The 14734-nt window shown below is 39.4% G+C and overlaps 1 protein-coding gene across 8 annotated transcripts in view; it reads right to left on the bottom strand.

Annotated features, from left to right (window-relative positions):
• enox2 (ecto-NOX disulfide-thiol exchanger 2) overlaps window positions 1-14734 on the bottom strand; it is a 223206-nt gene that overhangs the window by 103136 nt on the left and 105336 nt on the right. For 6 of the 8 annotated variants that reach the window (XM_023958993.2, XM_023958990.2, XM_023958991.2 and 3 more), the window contains one exon: window positions 14059-14205. In XM_023958993.2, the coding sequence (XP_023814761.1) occupies window positions 14059-14205 (147 nt within the window). The remainder of the gene's footprint in view (window positions 1-14058; window positions 14206-14734) is intronic. The other 2 variants (XM_023958992.2, XM_078953942.1) reach the window with 1 other exon arrangement.

Below are 14734 nucleotides of genomic sequence, written 5' to 3'. Positions count from 1 at the left end.
CAGTTACTCCTGGTGCTTTATCTTCACTTAGTGTTGAGAAGGAACAGCTTTAAAAGCAGAAACTATCAACTTGTGACAGACAGATTCCTGGAAAATGCTTTTATTCAGCTGGTTGAGGACACCAGCGGAGCGGCAGATACACTTCCTGCAGCTCGTTAATACAAATTTCCACTGTGTACACAGGAAGAAGGTTACCTTCAGACCCCCTGATATTTAAGCTTCACCGTGATATTCTGTAATGAACCAGGGGAGGTGTTCAGGGGTGCTGCAATGCTCCATCATGTCCTCTTTACAATTCAGTCAGCCACTCTGACTTACTCTTTTGCAAATCTGCTCCAGATAGGTTTTCACCCCAAAGTTATTTCAAGATATTTTCAGATTAAAATATGTTTTTGCTTGTGATTAAAAAAAAAAAAAAGATGTACGCCTAATCCTTCAACAAACACTAAATCCACAGGCTGAAAATCCCAAAGATATCTTACCTCTGCAATAAAAAAAAGTAAAATAAACAGAATTTTTTTCTCAAGATTGAAGCTCATTTAGCTCATCTGACAGTAAGCAGTTAAGCTTTGTCCAAGTGAAAGTGAATCATAGCACATGAGAAGTAAAAAGAAAACCTGAAAGGAAAAACAACACCTCAACCTGGCAAAAAAAGAACGATGTGCAATTCAATGTAATGTGGGTTAGTGGACAGACTGTGAAAAAAACACAAGAGAGATTAGGTATAATGGTGTTACAAGAAATAATTAGCTTTCCTCGCAGTAAGCTTTACAAATGTCTCACTCACTGTCCGGGTCAATGCGATAATAACAAAGTTGGGAATTTAATAACCCTAATCATCTGGTGTGCTGACTTAAGATGAAACTCATTAGCCCTCCTCAAACAGAGCCAACACCTGAGGGGGAGCCGCTGTGAGTGGGGGGAAGTGATGTGGCTGTTTAAAAAAAAAGAAGTAGAAGAAAAGTCGCTATCATCAGCATTGTGCTACAGCATTCAGTGGCTTTCCCCATGTGCACAAGCTGAACTAAAGCATCGACTGTACATGAGAATTGGACCCAGTGAGAGTGACATGTATAGAAAATGATTTCAGTTCCAACAAAATGAAGTCAATTTAGTCGCCATTTTTTCACGCCAGATTGGAGCCAGACAACGTCAGTAAAAATAGCGATTGGTCTAAAATCTGTAAAACGTTTTGGACGTTCGACGTGGGAGCCAGCAGGGACCACATAATTTTATTGAGGCATCTGATTGGTCAGTTTATATCTTGGAAAAACTTACGCTACAGAAAATAAATAATATAGGGTTAGCAAGAACATATAAAAAAATATATAAGAGCAAGAATGGTTATTCTGACAAATATAATGACTGAGTAAGAGCTGCTTATTCTTTATTAGAATTCTATGGGATTTTGGGTTCTTGGAGCCAGCAAATTCCCATCTGGAATGCCAGGGGGAAAGAGGTCACTCGGTCCAGTTCTCTATTTACAGTCAATACACTAAACCTTCTGCTCTTCCTGCTGGGATCTTCCTCCTCCAGCTGGGCTCTCCATGTTATAGCAAACCTTTTCAAAAACGTATGAAATTAAGTAGGAAAAAAATGTTGGATTGACTTGGAACAATTGGCTTCCGTCCTCCATTACAATAATTTATAAAGGTCTGAGACTCAAATTCTTCACAACAGCGCACCACCAACAAACACAAAACCTGTGACACATTGCTAACGCTCCTTTCACAGCAGAAATGACAGGCAACAAGACTGCGTGAGTGCCTCTGTACTTAACACTTTAAGTAGTTGTGTGCTATTTGCTGCAGGATTATCGGAACAATTTCTAACTACAAGCAACGGTCTGCAGTCGGGATTTGAAAAAATTGTAACAGCAAGGCCGACAGCTGGAATGTCAAAGATATGAACTCATGAGAAATTCAAGTTGGTTTTTTCTTTGTGTTTTACTTTTCATCTTTAAAAATATTTTTCTGTCGACATAGTTTGGAGTGGCTTTGTGTCTTTGTGCTGTACTGCCTGAAACTTTTATCTTTTTTTGTTTGCCTCATGTCTCAGAAGAGCAGATGCAAACATGTAGACACATCAACATTCACGATCCTTTTGTAACTACTGGTACTCATTTAAAACACTCTTTATTAAGGGCTCTATGAGTTCTGGTAACAGTACAATAAATATGAATAACACATTTACTGTTTTATTCGTGACGTTTTACTAAAAAAGTATTACAAACAATTTATTATAAATTGTGGTCAGTGACTTTCAGTAACATTTAAATGAGGTCTTCAGTGTTTTCATATAGAGCATCTGAGCTCTGGTAACCTGTACAGGTGCTACTGGTTTTCGGGTTATCTGGGCCCGTAAAGGGTCGTGGAGAAAAGTGGCTGCATCTTAAACTGTAGTCTATCTTGCAGTTACCTCTAGGCTTGAGCGGTCAACTCAAGGGCGTCATGAAAATGGAATGTATGATTGTCACATGTGGTAAATGTATTGTGAGGTATTCATAAGGTTAATGTAAATAAAACGCATGACATACAGGTGATGCTGTCATACAGTGTCTTTACATCCAACTCTGAGTTGCGCGCACTGGCTGACTGTGCACAAACCTGCACAGAGGTTTTTGCCCTGTACACGTTTGCCACTTTTTTCTAGGGATGGGCGATTATCTGTGCCAGTATTGATATTGGCATTGTTTGCATAATTTGAGTTTATTAGTCCGATATTAAAAAAATCTATGGATATTCTTCTGACTCCTTTAGAAACACTTTATTTTTTAAACACTTTTTTAAAAAATAGATTGGCCAATTGATTGGGAAGCTTTTGTTTACAGTCATTGTCAGTAATTGACTGTTATTTTTGATAAGAATCCATGTTGTTCCTATTTCATCCGTGGCAATGGGGAGCTTATGGCTTACAGTTATGTTCAATAGTCAATAAATGGTCTGAATGTTTACAGATATATTTATATAGAAGTTTTAAAGTAATACTTGTTCCTACAAGATCCCAGTAAAAGAAAAGTAAAGTTGTGTATTTCTAATAAACAGCTGCAGGGGAAATATTGGTTATCGGTGTGGCTGGAAAAATCCTATCACCCCATGTCTTATCTTTTCGTCTGCAGACAGCCCATATCCACCTATGAGGGTAGTTGTGGCTAAGGCTTCAGGTGTCACAGCAGCATCATGCTTCTTCTACGGAGTTTTGTTTTGATGGAATTTCTGGTATTTATCAGGCAAAAAAACAATATCAAAAAAACTGCTTTTCTGTTAGTTTTTATTTTATTTTATTATTGAAGGTTTCAACTTTTCAATTTGTATCAGCTGTAAAGGAAAAACAGCTTTTCTTAACCAAAAGTCCTTGCTTTGTAAAGAACATTTGACAATACACCAATATTTCAATGAGGCTTGATAAATATAGAATTGAATCCAATTCGGAATTCTGTTAATTGAAAATAGAGTTTGGCAGAACTACTCTGCCCGGGTTTAAGCAGAACCACATCTGCCCAAAATTCTTACTTGATTTTTTGGAGGGGTCCCCGCAATGGAATGAAATACAACGTCATTAAAGAACAGGAAGCTTCAAACAGCACCAAGCAGACTCAGAAATGGATTGGAACAGCTGTTTCAAAGCGGTTCTCCTTTGATTAATCAAGCAATAACTAAACAGCAGTAAATTTATCTTGATTATCCATGTATTTGCATGTGTTTTATAAACAGTTCACATTTCTGTTTGAGCAAATAAAAGTGTCTTGGTGAAATTTGGCACTCCTGCTGCGTTTCTTCAAAAGAGTCAGACTCCATGACTACAGTGCAGCATCCATCGTAGCCAGCATTGTCCACTTTAAATCATCCATCAAAATGTAACACCCCTTTCTCTGTTTCCTCTCTGATACTCCTTTGCCTGCACCTGATATAAATATAAGCACTGCTGCAACGCACTGACAGCTACAACCACTCTCCAGGTTGTTTGCGCAATGATATAAAATCAGGCTTTAATAATGGATGGGAAGGTGGTGCATCACTGTACATGTTCATCTCTACAGGCCAACTGGTGAGCTGAGGAGATGACAAAGTACACAATACGTACTGTTACTGCTACAGCACCTGGCAAGACGAGAGAGTAACAATTCATCTGCTGCTGATGTGAGGTCAAACATTGTAGAGCTAAAAAGATTGGAAGATCAATGGCTGTAAAATTAGAATGAAGCTTTTCAGGATTGATTTGAGCTCACAAGCAAATGATAAAATCACACCATGGGGGCAAGTACCCAAAGTGTGTAACTACACATACCTCAAATTACCTTGATGGACGGGATGGTGAGCTTTAATCAACTCGTCATCATTGGATATTTCCTGAAAATGGACATGAACATCAACCTGTCTTGGCCATCCAGTAGGTGGCAAGGTAATTATGAGGAGGAGAGACAAAGGACATGCTCATTACACAGCAGTAATGTCAGGCTGTGAGAGGCAGCTGGTGTGGATCAGTTAACCCAGCTAGGGGGTTTGAAGGAGGAGAGGAGGACAGAGGGAGGAGGGAGAAGTGTTGATAGAAGAGGAGGGCTGCAGGGTGACTGTGATGAATATACTCCTCTGAGCTGAGAGCGCAACGCATGTGGAAAACAGGAAGAGTCTTTCATGTCACAGCTGACCAACGAGGACAAGCTTCCAAAAAAGTCCCCTCTTGTTTTGGTTACGTTTGTCTCATAGACGCACGCTACTTAAGCTTCCTTCCAAATTAAAGAAAGAAATCCCTTTAAACACGAGGTTCGTTAAAAACAAATTCTGCTTCATTAGTATTAGAAGCAAAGCTGATCTACCTCGACATGATAAATAATTCATGCCGCAACCAAACCTATCAGAGGAAGTGCTCATTCTTTATTGTTTCAAGGCCGCCTCAGATGTGTAGAGATGTGAGAGTCACTGGATGCTTTATGAAAAACACTACTGAGATAAAGCCTCTCAATAGCTCTTACATTTGTAATTGAACCATCTGAGCCCTCGAATCTTGGATCGGCTTCGTCTGTGCGAGAACATGCACTCAGGAGGAAATAGCAGATTTTATTTCAGCTAAGTGACGATGGGGGTTGAAGGGCTGAGATGTGGAGGAAGCACAAGATTACAGCCCTCTTCCACAGAGGTCTTTTAGCTCACATTTATCTTAGTCTAGGGTTCGGAATGTCGTTTTAAGTTTCTTAAAGAAAGCAAACTAGAAACAAAAGATGAAACATCGTGCAGTGGGATACAAGAAACAGAGACAGAAATCTCATGAAACTAAACACATTTCTATTAGCTAATGTACCATTTCCTCATTAAACATTGGGCCAACCATGTCTTAAGTTTAACCCTATTAACCCCCTATCAAAAGAATATAGTAGACAAAATAGTATTAAAAGGGACAGATTTACGTAAATCCCTGAAAAAAAAGCTGACAATTATGTTTATAGAAAAGAAAAAATGCAAATGATCTGGATTTGATAATGGTGTATACTTATATAGTGCTTTTGTACCTACAAAGCCCAAAGCGCTTTACAGTCACAGACCCATTCACCCAGTCACACACATTCACACACTGATGGCGGCTCAGCTGCCGAACACTGGCGCCAAACTACCACCAGAGGCAAGGTGGGGTTCAGTGTCTTGCCCAATGACACTTCGACTCATGGGCGTGCAAGGCGGGAATCGGACCTGCAGTCTTGGGATCATGGGTAGAGCGCCCAACCGCTGCACCACGGCCGCCCCTAACGATGATTTTCTAAAAATGATTGCACAGACCATAAGAGACACAACCGATAGGATTTAAATGACAATTTAGCATACACTATAAATTGCCTACGTTAAATCAATGCAATGTTGAGTAGAGAATGAGCGCAAAAAACGGACTTGATTCTGTGCGCAATGAAGGGATTTACTCGCTGTCAGTGGCTATTGGCGAGTTTTAATGGGTGGCAGAACTGCATAATGACACAGACAATGCACTAAAATAAGTCCAAGGTGGAATGTGACACTGACAAAGAGAGAAACAAAAATACATAAAAAAATGGCACCTTCCTTTATCGTCACTGATATCCTTAACATATACAGATGGTAAATAGCATATATTTATCGAGCACCTTCCTTGTGGGCCTGAAGAGCTTTACAGTCCCATTAACCCATGCACACGAAGCTGCTGAGCACTGGCACCAACCTACAACCACCATGAACAATGTGGGTTCAGTGTTTTGCCCAAGGACACTTAAGAGGGCGGGCAAGGCGGGAACTGAACCTGCAAACTTCAAATCAGAGGTTGACCGCTCTTTGTCAGCCACGGCAAAATCCTAAGCCTCCACAATCTTTGCCTCAACTATTCTAAACTGATCAAAAGTAGCTATGATTTGCTCTCTTTGTCGCCTTTTGTAGGATAAATGACTCCAACTTTAAAAAAACTGCTGCAGGTTTTTGCATGTAAAGTTGTACCAGTTTACACATACCGTCGAATAAATGAATAGACAACCCTGGCAACCCTCCTTCATGTTTGATAGCTAAAAATGATCTAATTGAAACTACTCCTCCCAGGTGTCAGCTCATTCCCGATAGAAATGCCCATTTTGTCTTTAAAGGCAAACATTCAATGGGATTAAATGTACAGACACAACCTGGTAGATGAATCCTCAATGGGCATGTTGTCAATTCGCACATGCACGTAAACATTTGGTGTTGTGTGATTTTTAATTCCAATCAGCTAAGAACATTTAAATGGATAATCAAAAAGGTGAAAACACTCATAAAAGGTGAAAGTCGAAAGAAGTTAGTAACCCAAATCTCTACTTTGATTATGCAGGAAATTAGATCAAATGAAGAGTATCTCAGAATCTTTTCAGAGCTTGAGTTGCACTTATATCTTTGCCATTAGCTCCAACTTGGGACCGCAGATACACCGCAGCACAGTGCCTTCTGGCTCTGAATTATTTAGATCTCGCATTCGTAGGCTGTGCAAGATAAGGTGAAGTGGCACTAAATCCCTGACCACTTCAGCGTATAGAAAACTGGCAAGAAGTAACGAAGCCTAATAAAAAGTTTCAATTCTTTCAACTTTATTTAAAAAAAAAAAAAAAAGAATCTAAAAAGAATCAAGATAATAGTTACATATCTCCACATTGAGCTGCATCAAGCAGCTTTCAAAGATTTGAGCGTTTTCATGCAGCAAACACAGTTTGCAGAATTGTGCAGTCCTTATCTCTTCCAGAGCAGCAGTCCAGACAATTGAACCTTTATGTTGTAACACAGAGGGGAATCCTGGATGAGCAAGTGGGGGTGGGACTTTTGCGGTGTGTCATGCAATTCAGTTGTTATTCTGTTCTTGAGTTTAAACACGCATACTTCAATAAACACTTCTGAAACATGCTCTTGCCAGTTTCACGGTGCAACTTTTATTACTAAGCATTTGTCACCTGATCTCATTTCCAACCTCCGGTCACTTTGTTCTGTCAGCACCACAAAGCCTGTCATGCAGCTGCAGATCTTCAACCTCGATGGGCGAATTACCTGAGAGGGCTTGCTTACACAAATCCCCCTCTACGAAACAATGAGTGGCATAGAAGAGTGCGTTGTTGTCAATGATGTTTGAAGTAGCTCTTTGTATTATTTACTTTCTAGCAGCCCCTTCCGAGCAGCCAGTCGTGGCTAACAGACATCATTTATGGCTGACTCTCAGCACTTTACAAAGAAGGTTCCATGCAAAAGTAAACAGATTTAAACGTGGATAAAAAAGTAATTACTTTTAACACACTAAGCTTGACTTGACTTACACTTTATTGTGTTTAAGTTGCAATATCTTGGGTGAAAATGCTCGAATGCCTTAGACAAAACTATCTTTACAGCTAAATATGGGTTGTTTATGGGCAAAAAATGAGGACAAAAAAACTGTATGGGACACGCAGGAGGCCTGCAAGAAATAGCAAAATCAATGATCCCATAGAGTTAAAAAAGCTCATGCTGAGAGTGACAGGTCATAGTGAACACTCATACAACACACTAGGGTAAGTGAGGGTGAAGTAGGGGAGGTGTTGGCATGTCATGCAAATTCTTTTCATTAACTGACCCTCCTCAAATCCTCTGGAATGCACAAGTGCTCTTCACTTTAGAAGCGTGGGCTCCTTTGCCCATTTTTTTGCCCGCTGACACCCCGTATGTAGACATAACGGCCATTGGGACTAATGCTTAACTAACGAGTAGAGTGTGGCATGAGCAAGGTATGACAGAATCACCCGTCTGTCATATGTGTGTGCAATTGTATGTTCCAAATTCAACAAGTCTCAAGGGAACAGTAAGACTGTCAGATGCATCAAGAACTGGTTTTTCCTCTCCTTCCTAGATACCATAGTTATTTCCTTTCAAGACAAAAAATTAAATAAAACATATTTTCTGTTAAACTATTGTCCAATACAAGAAAAAACACCAAAAAGGTAAAAAAGAAAAAAACAGTATTTTTTTAAAATCATTCTTTCCAAATTAAAAAGGATCTATACTTTTGTAAACAAAATAAGTAAATGCAATGTGTTCACCGATTTATTAATTAAATACCCTTGTCTGAAGGAGTGAATGAAATGAATGTCTGTGTAGACTCTCATTACACAGCCTCACATCAGGCATGCCGGCAATTTAGGAGCTAGACCACCAAGAGTTTAAACATGTTAGCAAATAAAGCTATACCAAATTCTCCCCCACTGTTTTGTAAAACCATACTTACAGCAGTTCAACTCCAACAAAATGTGATTGTGTTTCTGCCAAAAAAACAAGTAGTGCATGCAGCCTTTGATGGATAGCAAGCGCCGCTACCAAAAAACAGAATTAATCATGTCTGAGCTCATCAATACATCAGTGTTTAATAATTTAGCTTTCAGCTAAATTCAAAGATTCATAGCAAAAGTTTATTTAAGGCTTTTGCATGAGTACATTCTCACATCTTTCAGTCTGAAGACAAGATGTCCCTTCTTTTATTGTTTACTTGGTGAGTAATCTCTTATTTTGGACTTTGTGGAGATTTGCAGGCATAAAAACTGCACCTTATGCCTCAAGCTTCAAACAAGAACCAGCAGCTTATTCGCATTTCTCAGGAATACTTTTGAAGCACTCTGAAAACAAATGACCTGCTTAATGAAGTTATGGTCACACCGCCCTCGGCAACACGTCTTCACGTGGCCACCTCCATTATAAAGTCTACAAAAACGTGTGTTTCAGGCTTTCTCATTCAAAACTCTTACGTTCATGCATAGCCACACAAGTTTCTATTACTGTTTTTGGGTTTCATGCACAGAATGGGTGTCCAAGTTAAACTAGGTTGAACTTTGACCAATCAGGTTACCCAGATTTGGTAGTGGCAAATGGAGGACGTCCCCTTTAGTACATGGTAGTGCAAAACATTTGAAATTTGACCATGAAAGAGAAATTAATAATTGCAGTTTGTGGCCGGGTGGAATTATATGACACAAGGCCTTTTATTTATTTGAAATAAAAAGCCTGGAGCAAGATTTACGAAATTTGACATTTCCCACCAAACCTCTTCCAACTGGTGGCGAACGTATGCTAGGAAATAGAAAAAGAACAAGAAGACACCCCTCCTTGTTTGTCCACTGTGAACAGCATTGGCTAAATGCGCGTTCTTAACACAAGTCATATATCCAGTGTATATGCAGGTCTACACGATTCCCCACTTTTAACCAGTTAGATCTTCATTTTAAATGTAAAGGAAAAAAAATTCCCTAGCTATTCAAGGATGCATGAAAGCGACTGTTTCCGGTCACAGTGTTAGAGCAGATGTCTGAGAAATATTGCAACAAACTACCAACACGTGTTTTTGGATTTTCCCCGGCCGCATGACATTAACCTTTCCCCTCCTGAATCAATAGCTTTTTCTTCCATTCTTCTCTCTTAACTCCCACTAAAAGGTTAATGCATAAAAGATTTGATCCGTGAGAGTTCAATTCCTTTATTGGCTAAAACAATGCCTGTAAGCTGGCATTTGTGCTTAGATTTCATTGATTTTCATGAACATGAATGCTGGTTTTCAAAATGCTTTGGATAAATCCATACATGGTTTGAAACCAAACCCTTTTTTTCCTGATCTTTTCTCAATGTTTTCTTTTTCCTTTTGGAGCCCTGCCACCGTGTGACAGGGGAACACAACACCTCAAAAAGATTTCTGTTAATGAGAGCAGCTCGTGTGGGAGACAGATTGATGGATGGCCTTGAGAGGGGTTCATGTGTTTTGGCTGCACGGTCATATCCCCAAAATAAAAAGATTTATAAAAAAGAAGAAAAAAAAACCTGTGTGGATTCAAATTGATCCATCAAAGCGTTCTCAGGTGCTGGACGTTAGTTGAAAAGTGCTGCAAGCAGAGTCTGTGTGCAGTGGGTAAAACACCTCATTACTGAAGTTGACAGGACCTCCCCAGTTGCAAAAAAAAAAAAAACCTTCATGTGTCAGAGCTAACAAATAAGTACAAGCTACCAATACAAATAACTTTTCACAACTTTTTTGTTTTCAAAAAATAAGTTTAAATTTCCCATTCAAAATGTAACTTTTTTTCCCCCTACACCGCTCATGTTTCCATTTGCTGCATTTCTGCTTTGAACTATAAATCATACTTAATTTTGTTTTTAGAACCACAAGTGCAGACTGCCATTAGCTTTACATCAACACAGCCAGCATGATAGAAAGAAATCAATCTTGGCCGCTCGCTACTAAACTGACATTTATATTCATTCTGCTCCCCAATGACAAAAAGAAAAAAATCATAATTTCAAATCTCATTCTCTTCACCGCCTGCAGCTTAAACACAGCATGACTTAAGGGGAAGTGGCCATCTCTGGCTGTGTGTTAAAACTGATAAAAACACAAAGGGGAAAAATCCTTCCATGAGCCGGCTGCCTTTAGGCTCCACTTATTACGGGCCGTTTCAAAGGGAAGCCCCCACATATGTCCATGTATGCAGACACTTCACACAAACAAAGCAGAAGAGCAAACATAGGCTCCTGGTTCAAAGGAAACAGACATAAAAAAAAAATGAGTTTTTACTAAAGAAAGAGGCACAGGAGAATGTCGAGTTCAAACATGATCTAAGCTAAAGTGGAAAGTTCTATTTACTGATAGAAAAATAATCAAAACTTTTCAGCAACTTTTTATTAACAGTAATATCAATTCTTATTGGTTAAATGAGTCAAAGGTACACGAGTGCCTATTTTAAGGCCAAGTGAACTTCTTATGAACTTAATACGGAAATATATCAACTATACTCATGACAAACATGTACAGGACTTCATGTCTGCCATGGACACCAGCAAAAATCAGAAAATCATTGAAGAAAAGGTTCAGTGTGCTGTCTTGTGGTTTCCAGATGACCCCACTCCCAATGTTAACCTGCCCTGGGTGGCACAAGGGTATCAGGGAGGGGAAGTGGTCGTTTCTGCGCACCAAAAGTCCCGCCCACAACTCAGAGGTGAATTTCTAACGAACTGCTGCCGCTCTGCGGAAACTACGTCCCAGAAAATGACACACGTTTTATGATTTTGGCTAAAAACAGCATAATCAGAATTAAAAGACCACTGGGAACATGTTCATAATGGATTCAAAGATGATCGGAGTGGAACTTTAACATGTTTAAATGTCTGCGTAAATGCAAACTTCCGTTTCAGGTGGAACATTAACAAGAAATGCTATATTAGTCCTTAAACATTCCTAAATGAGTGTCTGTGTCATTTTTAACAAGGAACTGATTGATACTCATGATGGTCTCATTCAGACGAAGAAGCCAATAAACAAACATCTCCATTTGTTTACCAACCTGGTCTTCCTTCAGGGAGTCAAAGCAAACTGCAGTAACTAAAGGCAAACTGAGGACAAGTCAAACAAAATAGTCAGTTAAATATTTCATTGCTATAGTGCAACAACAGCTCTCTTGTTTACTCAAGCCTCGGTGCTGCAAAACCAGCTGTCAGACATGTCAGAGCAGCTGGGAGTAGATGGAAATCCTACTTGTGAAAATGCAGACTTCTGATTTCTATAATGTTAGGGAAATATGAGCCAATTGCTGTTCATCATACGCATTTGAACAGGAAGTTATGTCAGTTTGCTAGTCTTCTTCAGCATTCAGGTGTTGGGAAATGCAAAAAATGCCAGGAAAATAAATGAATTAGCAATGATCTTGAAGAAGAAAGTTGATCTAACCCCTCTATGGGATTGAAAAACACTGTAGTGAAAAGAGTTTAAGGTTTATTCAAATAAAGAAAGATTTTTTATTTTCTCATCTTTGAAGTTTGAAACAGCATCATCTCTACAAATATACATCAAACTGTGAATCAGATGGTAGAGAACAAATGCATTGATTTCTACAAATATGTCCTAAAAGTGACAGTAATGGAAACACTTTCCAAGTGTTTAAATAGGTGTTTCTTAAGTACCAGACACAGGATGCTTAGGAAACCTTTTTAGCCAAATCCTGGTCCCATTGAAAGCTGAAGCACAGAGCGTCTAAACAAGGGGCCACTTCAGTCCACTATTCTTCAGCGTTTGATGGGAGCAGACCATTCCTTTTTGCTTTTTGGAGGTTTGGGAAGTCCTAAAGTGATCCCTTGTCCTCAGTTGTTACAGTCATCTTCTGAACAACTCCTCCTCACTTCAGGAAGTTTTCTTCTTTGCTTTGTGATCAAACAGAGCTAAGTCTTTGATGGCACTGAAGGGGCAGAAGTTGACTATTCCTCTGTTTCTAGTCTAGTCATTCAAACACTAATTACATGACAGTAAAAATACTTTTTCACCGTTTTAAACACGAGTAACTAAAAAGCAAACCTAAAGATGATAATACCATGCAAATATATAAAAATTCACCAACACCAGAATGAATTTATTTATATATCCCATGATAATATGATTTGATACAAGATTTTAATTTAGTGACTTATTTGTATGCTGATGATTTTCAATATTATTGTTTGCTATTGGGTTTTTTTTAGTTAAACATAAATTTCAAAGTTATTTCTTTTCAGCAGAGTCAATGTCTTATCCAGACTTTGCTGTTCAGACCACTGCATCAGCAGCGATGCTCTTTAAAAGCTCAGATTGAAACATCGGGGATAAAACAAAAACAGGACCATATACAGAGGCATGGTCAGTATTTTTTTAAATCAAACATCAGTACAGAAGCTGTGTTTGTCTGACTTTCACCTCAGGAACCATTCGCTCAGCCACAGCTCAACTACGTTTGGGATTTAACACAAAATCAAAGTTATTAAGTCATGAAGTCATGCATGTAAAGACGTGAATAAAAAATGAAGAAACCATTAGGGCTGCGTTAATATGGAGTATTAATCCAGACCAATTAGTGTCGCCAAGCAAGCAGGGAACACCAACCAAAACACCTCTCTGTCAAAAGGACCTTCTTCATTCTGCTTACATAGCAATTAATTAGTCAGTACTTCTTTAATTAGAAAGTCCTTCTTTAATTTGACACGTTACCAGGTGACACTCCACTTACTCAAATTACTGTTTAATTATAGCACACCCACAGAAACACAAGGACACATACATCTCGTCTGTGCGCCCCTCCCTGCCTGACAGGTCAGCGGTTGTGCGAGGAAACCGAATGCGCATTGGGGGCTGTGATTGACGGGCAGTGTTGGCCCGGTAACAGACAGACAGGCAGGCACATACGCACAATCTCGGTGAAGCAGTTTCCTGTTGCAGCTGCCTGACCTCTAAACAGGCCAGACAAGCAGAGCCCCAGGACAGAGCAAGGTAATGGAAAACAACAAAGACTGAAATAAGCTACTTTTTGTCCACTCGGCCACCAAATAACAGGATTAGACCACAGTTCACATCAAAGTCATTGGATGTTGGTGGAGGAAAAGGTAGGTATGAAATCTGGCTGTTGAATCAAAGTTCTCCAGAGTGAACAGAGGCATTCTCTGATTGAGTTTTCAGACTCACGATCTAACAATTCCCCCAATGGCAGTGGACAAAGTGATGCGGGTGTCAGATAATCGCGTAAACCTTGCAGTAGTGTTCTTGGGAGGCAGCCGTTAGTACCTTGAGGGAGGGTTGTTCTCTTCCTTTTCTTACTGTTTTCAGCAGTGTTTTCCAGGGCAGCACATTCAGTCACCAGAGGCCCGCTGGAACCGTTGAACTGAAGAGGGTCGTTGTTGGACGCCGGATCAAAGGGAAGAGCGTTGAGTCCTGGAAGACAGATGCCACTCGATTAAATGAGGTAATGACCCGTGGGCAAAGAAAGAGAAACGTCCCATAAATTACACTAAAAAACTCAATTTACTGTAAAATACAGAACACAGTATGATTAAAAGGTTTTACAGCCTCCACCCCGGGAAGATTTCCCAGCAAATGTTACAAGGACTCCCATTTCATAGATTTATTACTGTTTTTCTTTTCTAATTCAGTCAGGGTAGAGGCATGCATAATCCTAATTTACTTTTATATTGCTCTGTGTGACATTTTCAGAAATATATCTTTGAAACATTAGCAGTCAAAAACATTTATGAAGCAAACTTAGTTATTGAACTTTGCTTGTTGATCCAGATCAGATGACATCCAAATGTAGTGAAGGAGTTGAAAAGCCACGTTCACACAAAACATGATTTGCATTTACAATTCACGTCTATTGTCTCTCTTTCAATGTGGATTGAGATCGCTGCTCAACGTTTGTCCAGAAATTTGTTAAAAAACGTGACAATCCTGAAGTGTGTGGGAG

The sequence above is a fragment of the Oryzias latipes genome, chromosome 10 (assembly GCF_053564925.1).
Source record: "Oryzias latipes strain Hd-rR chromosome 10, Olatipes_Hd-rR_3.1".
Classification (NCBI taxonomy): Eukaryota; Metazoa; Chordata; class Actinopteri; order Beloniformes; family Adrianichthyidae; genus Oryzias; species Oryzias latipes.
The sequence above is the reverse complement of the archived record's forward strand: the minus strand, read 5'-3'. Positions and strand labels throughout refer to the sequence as shown.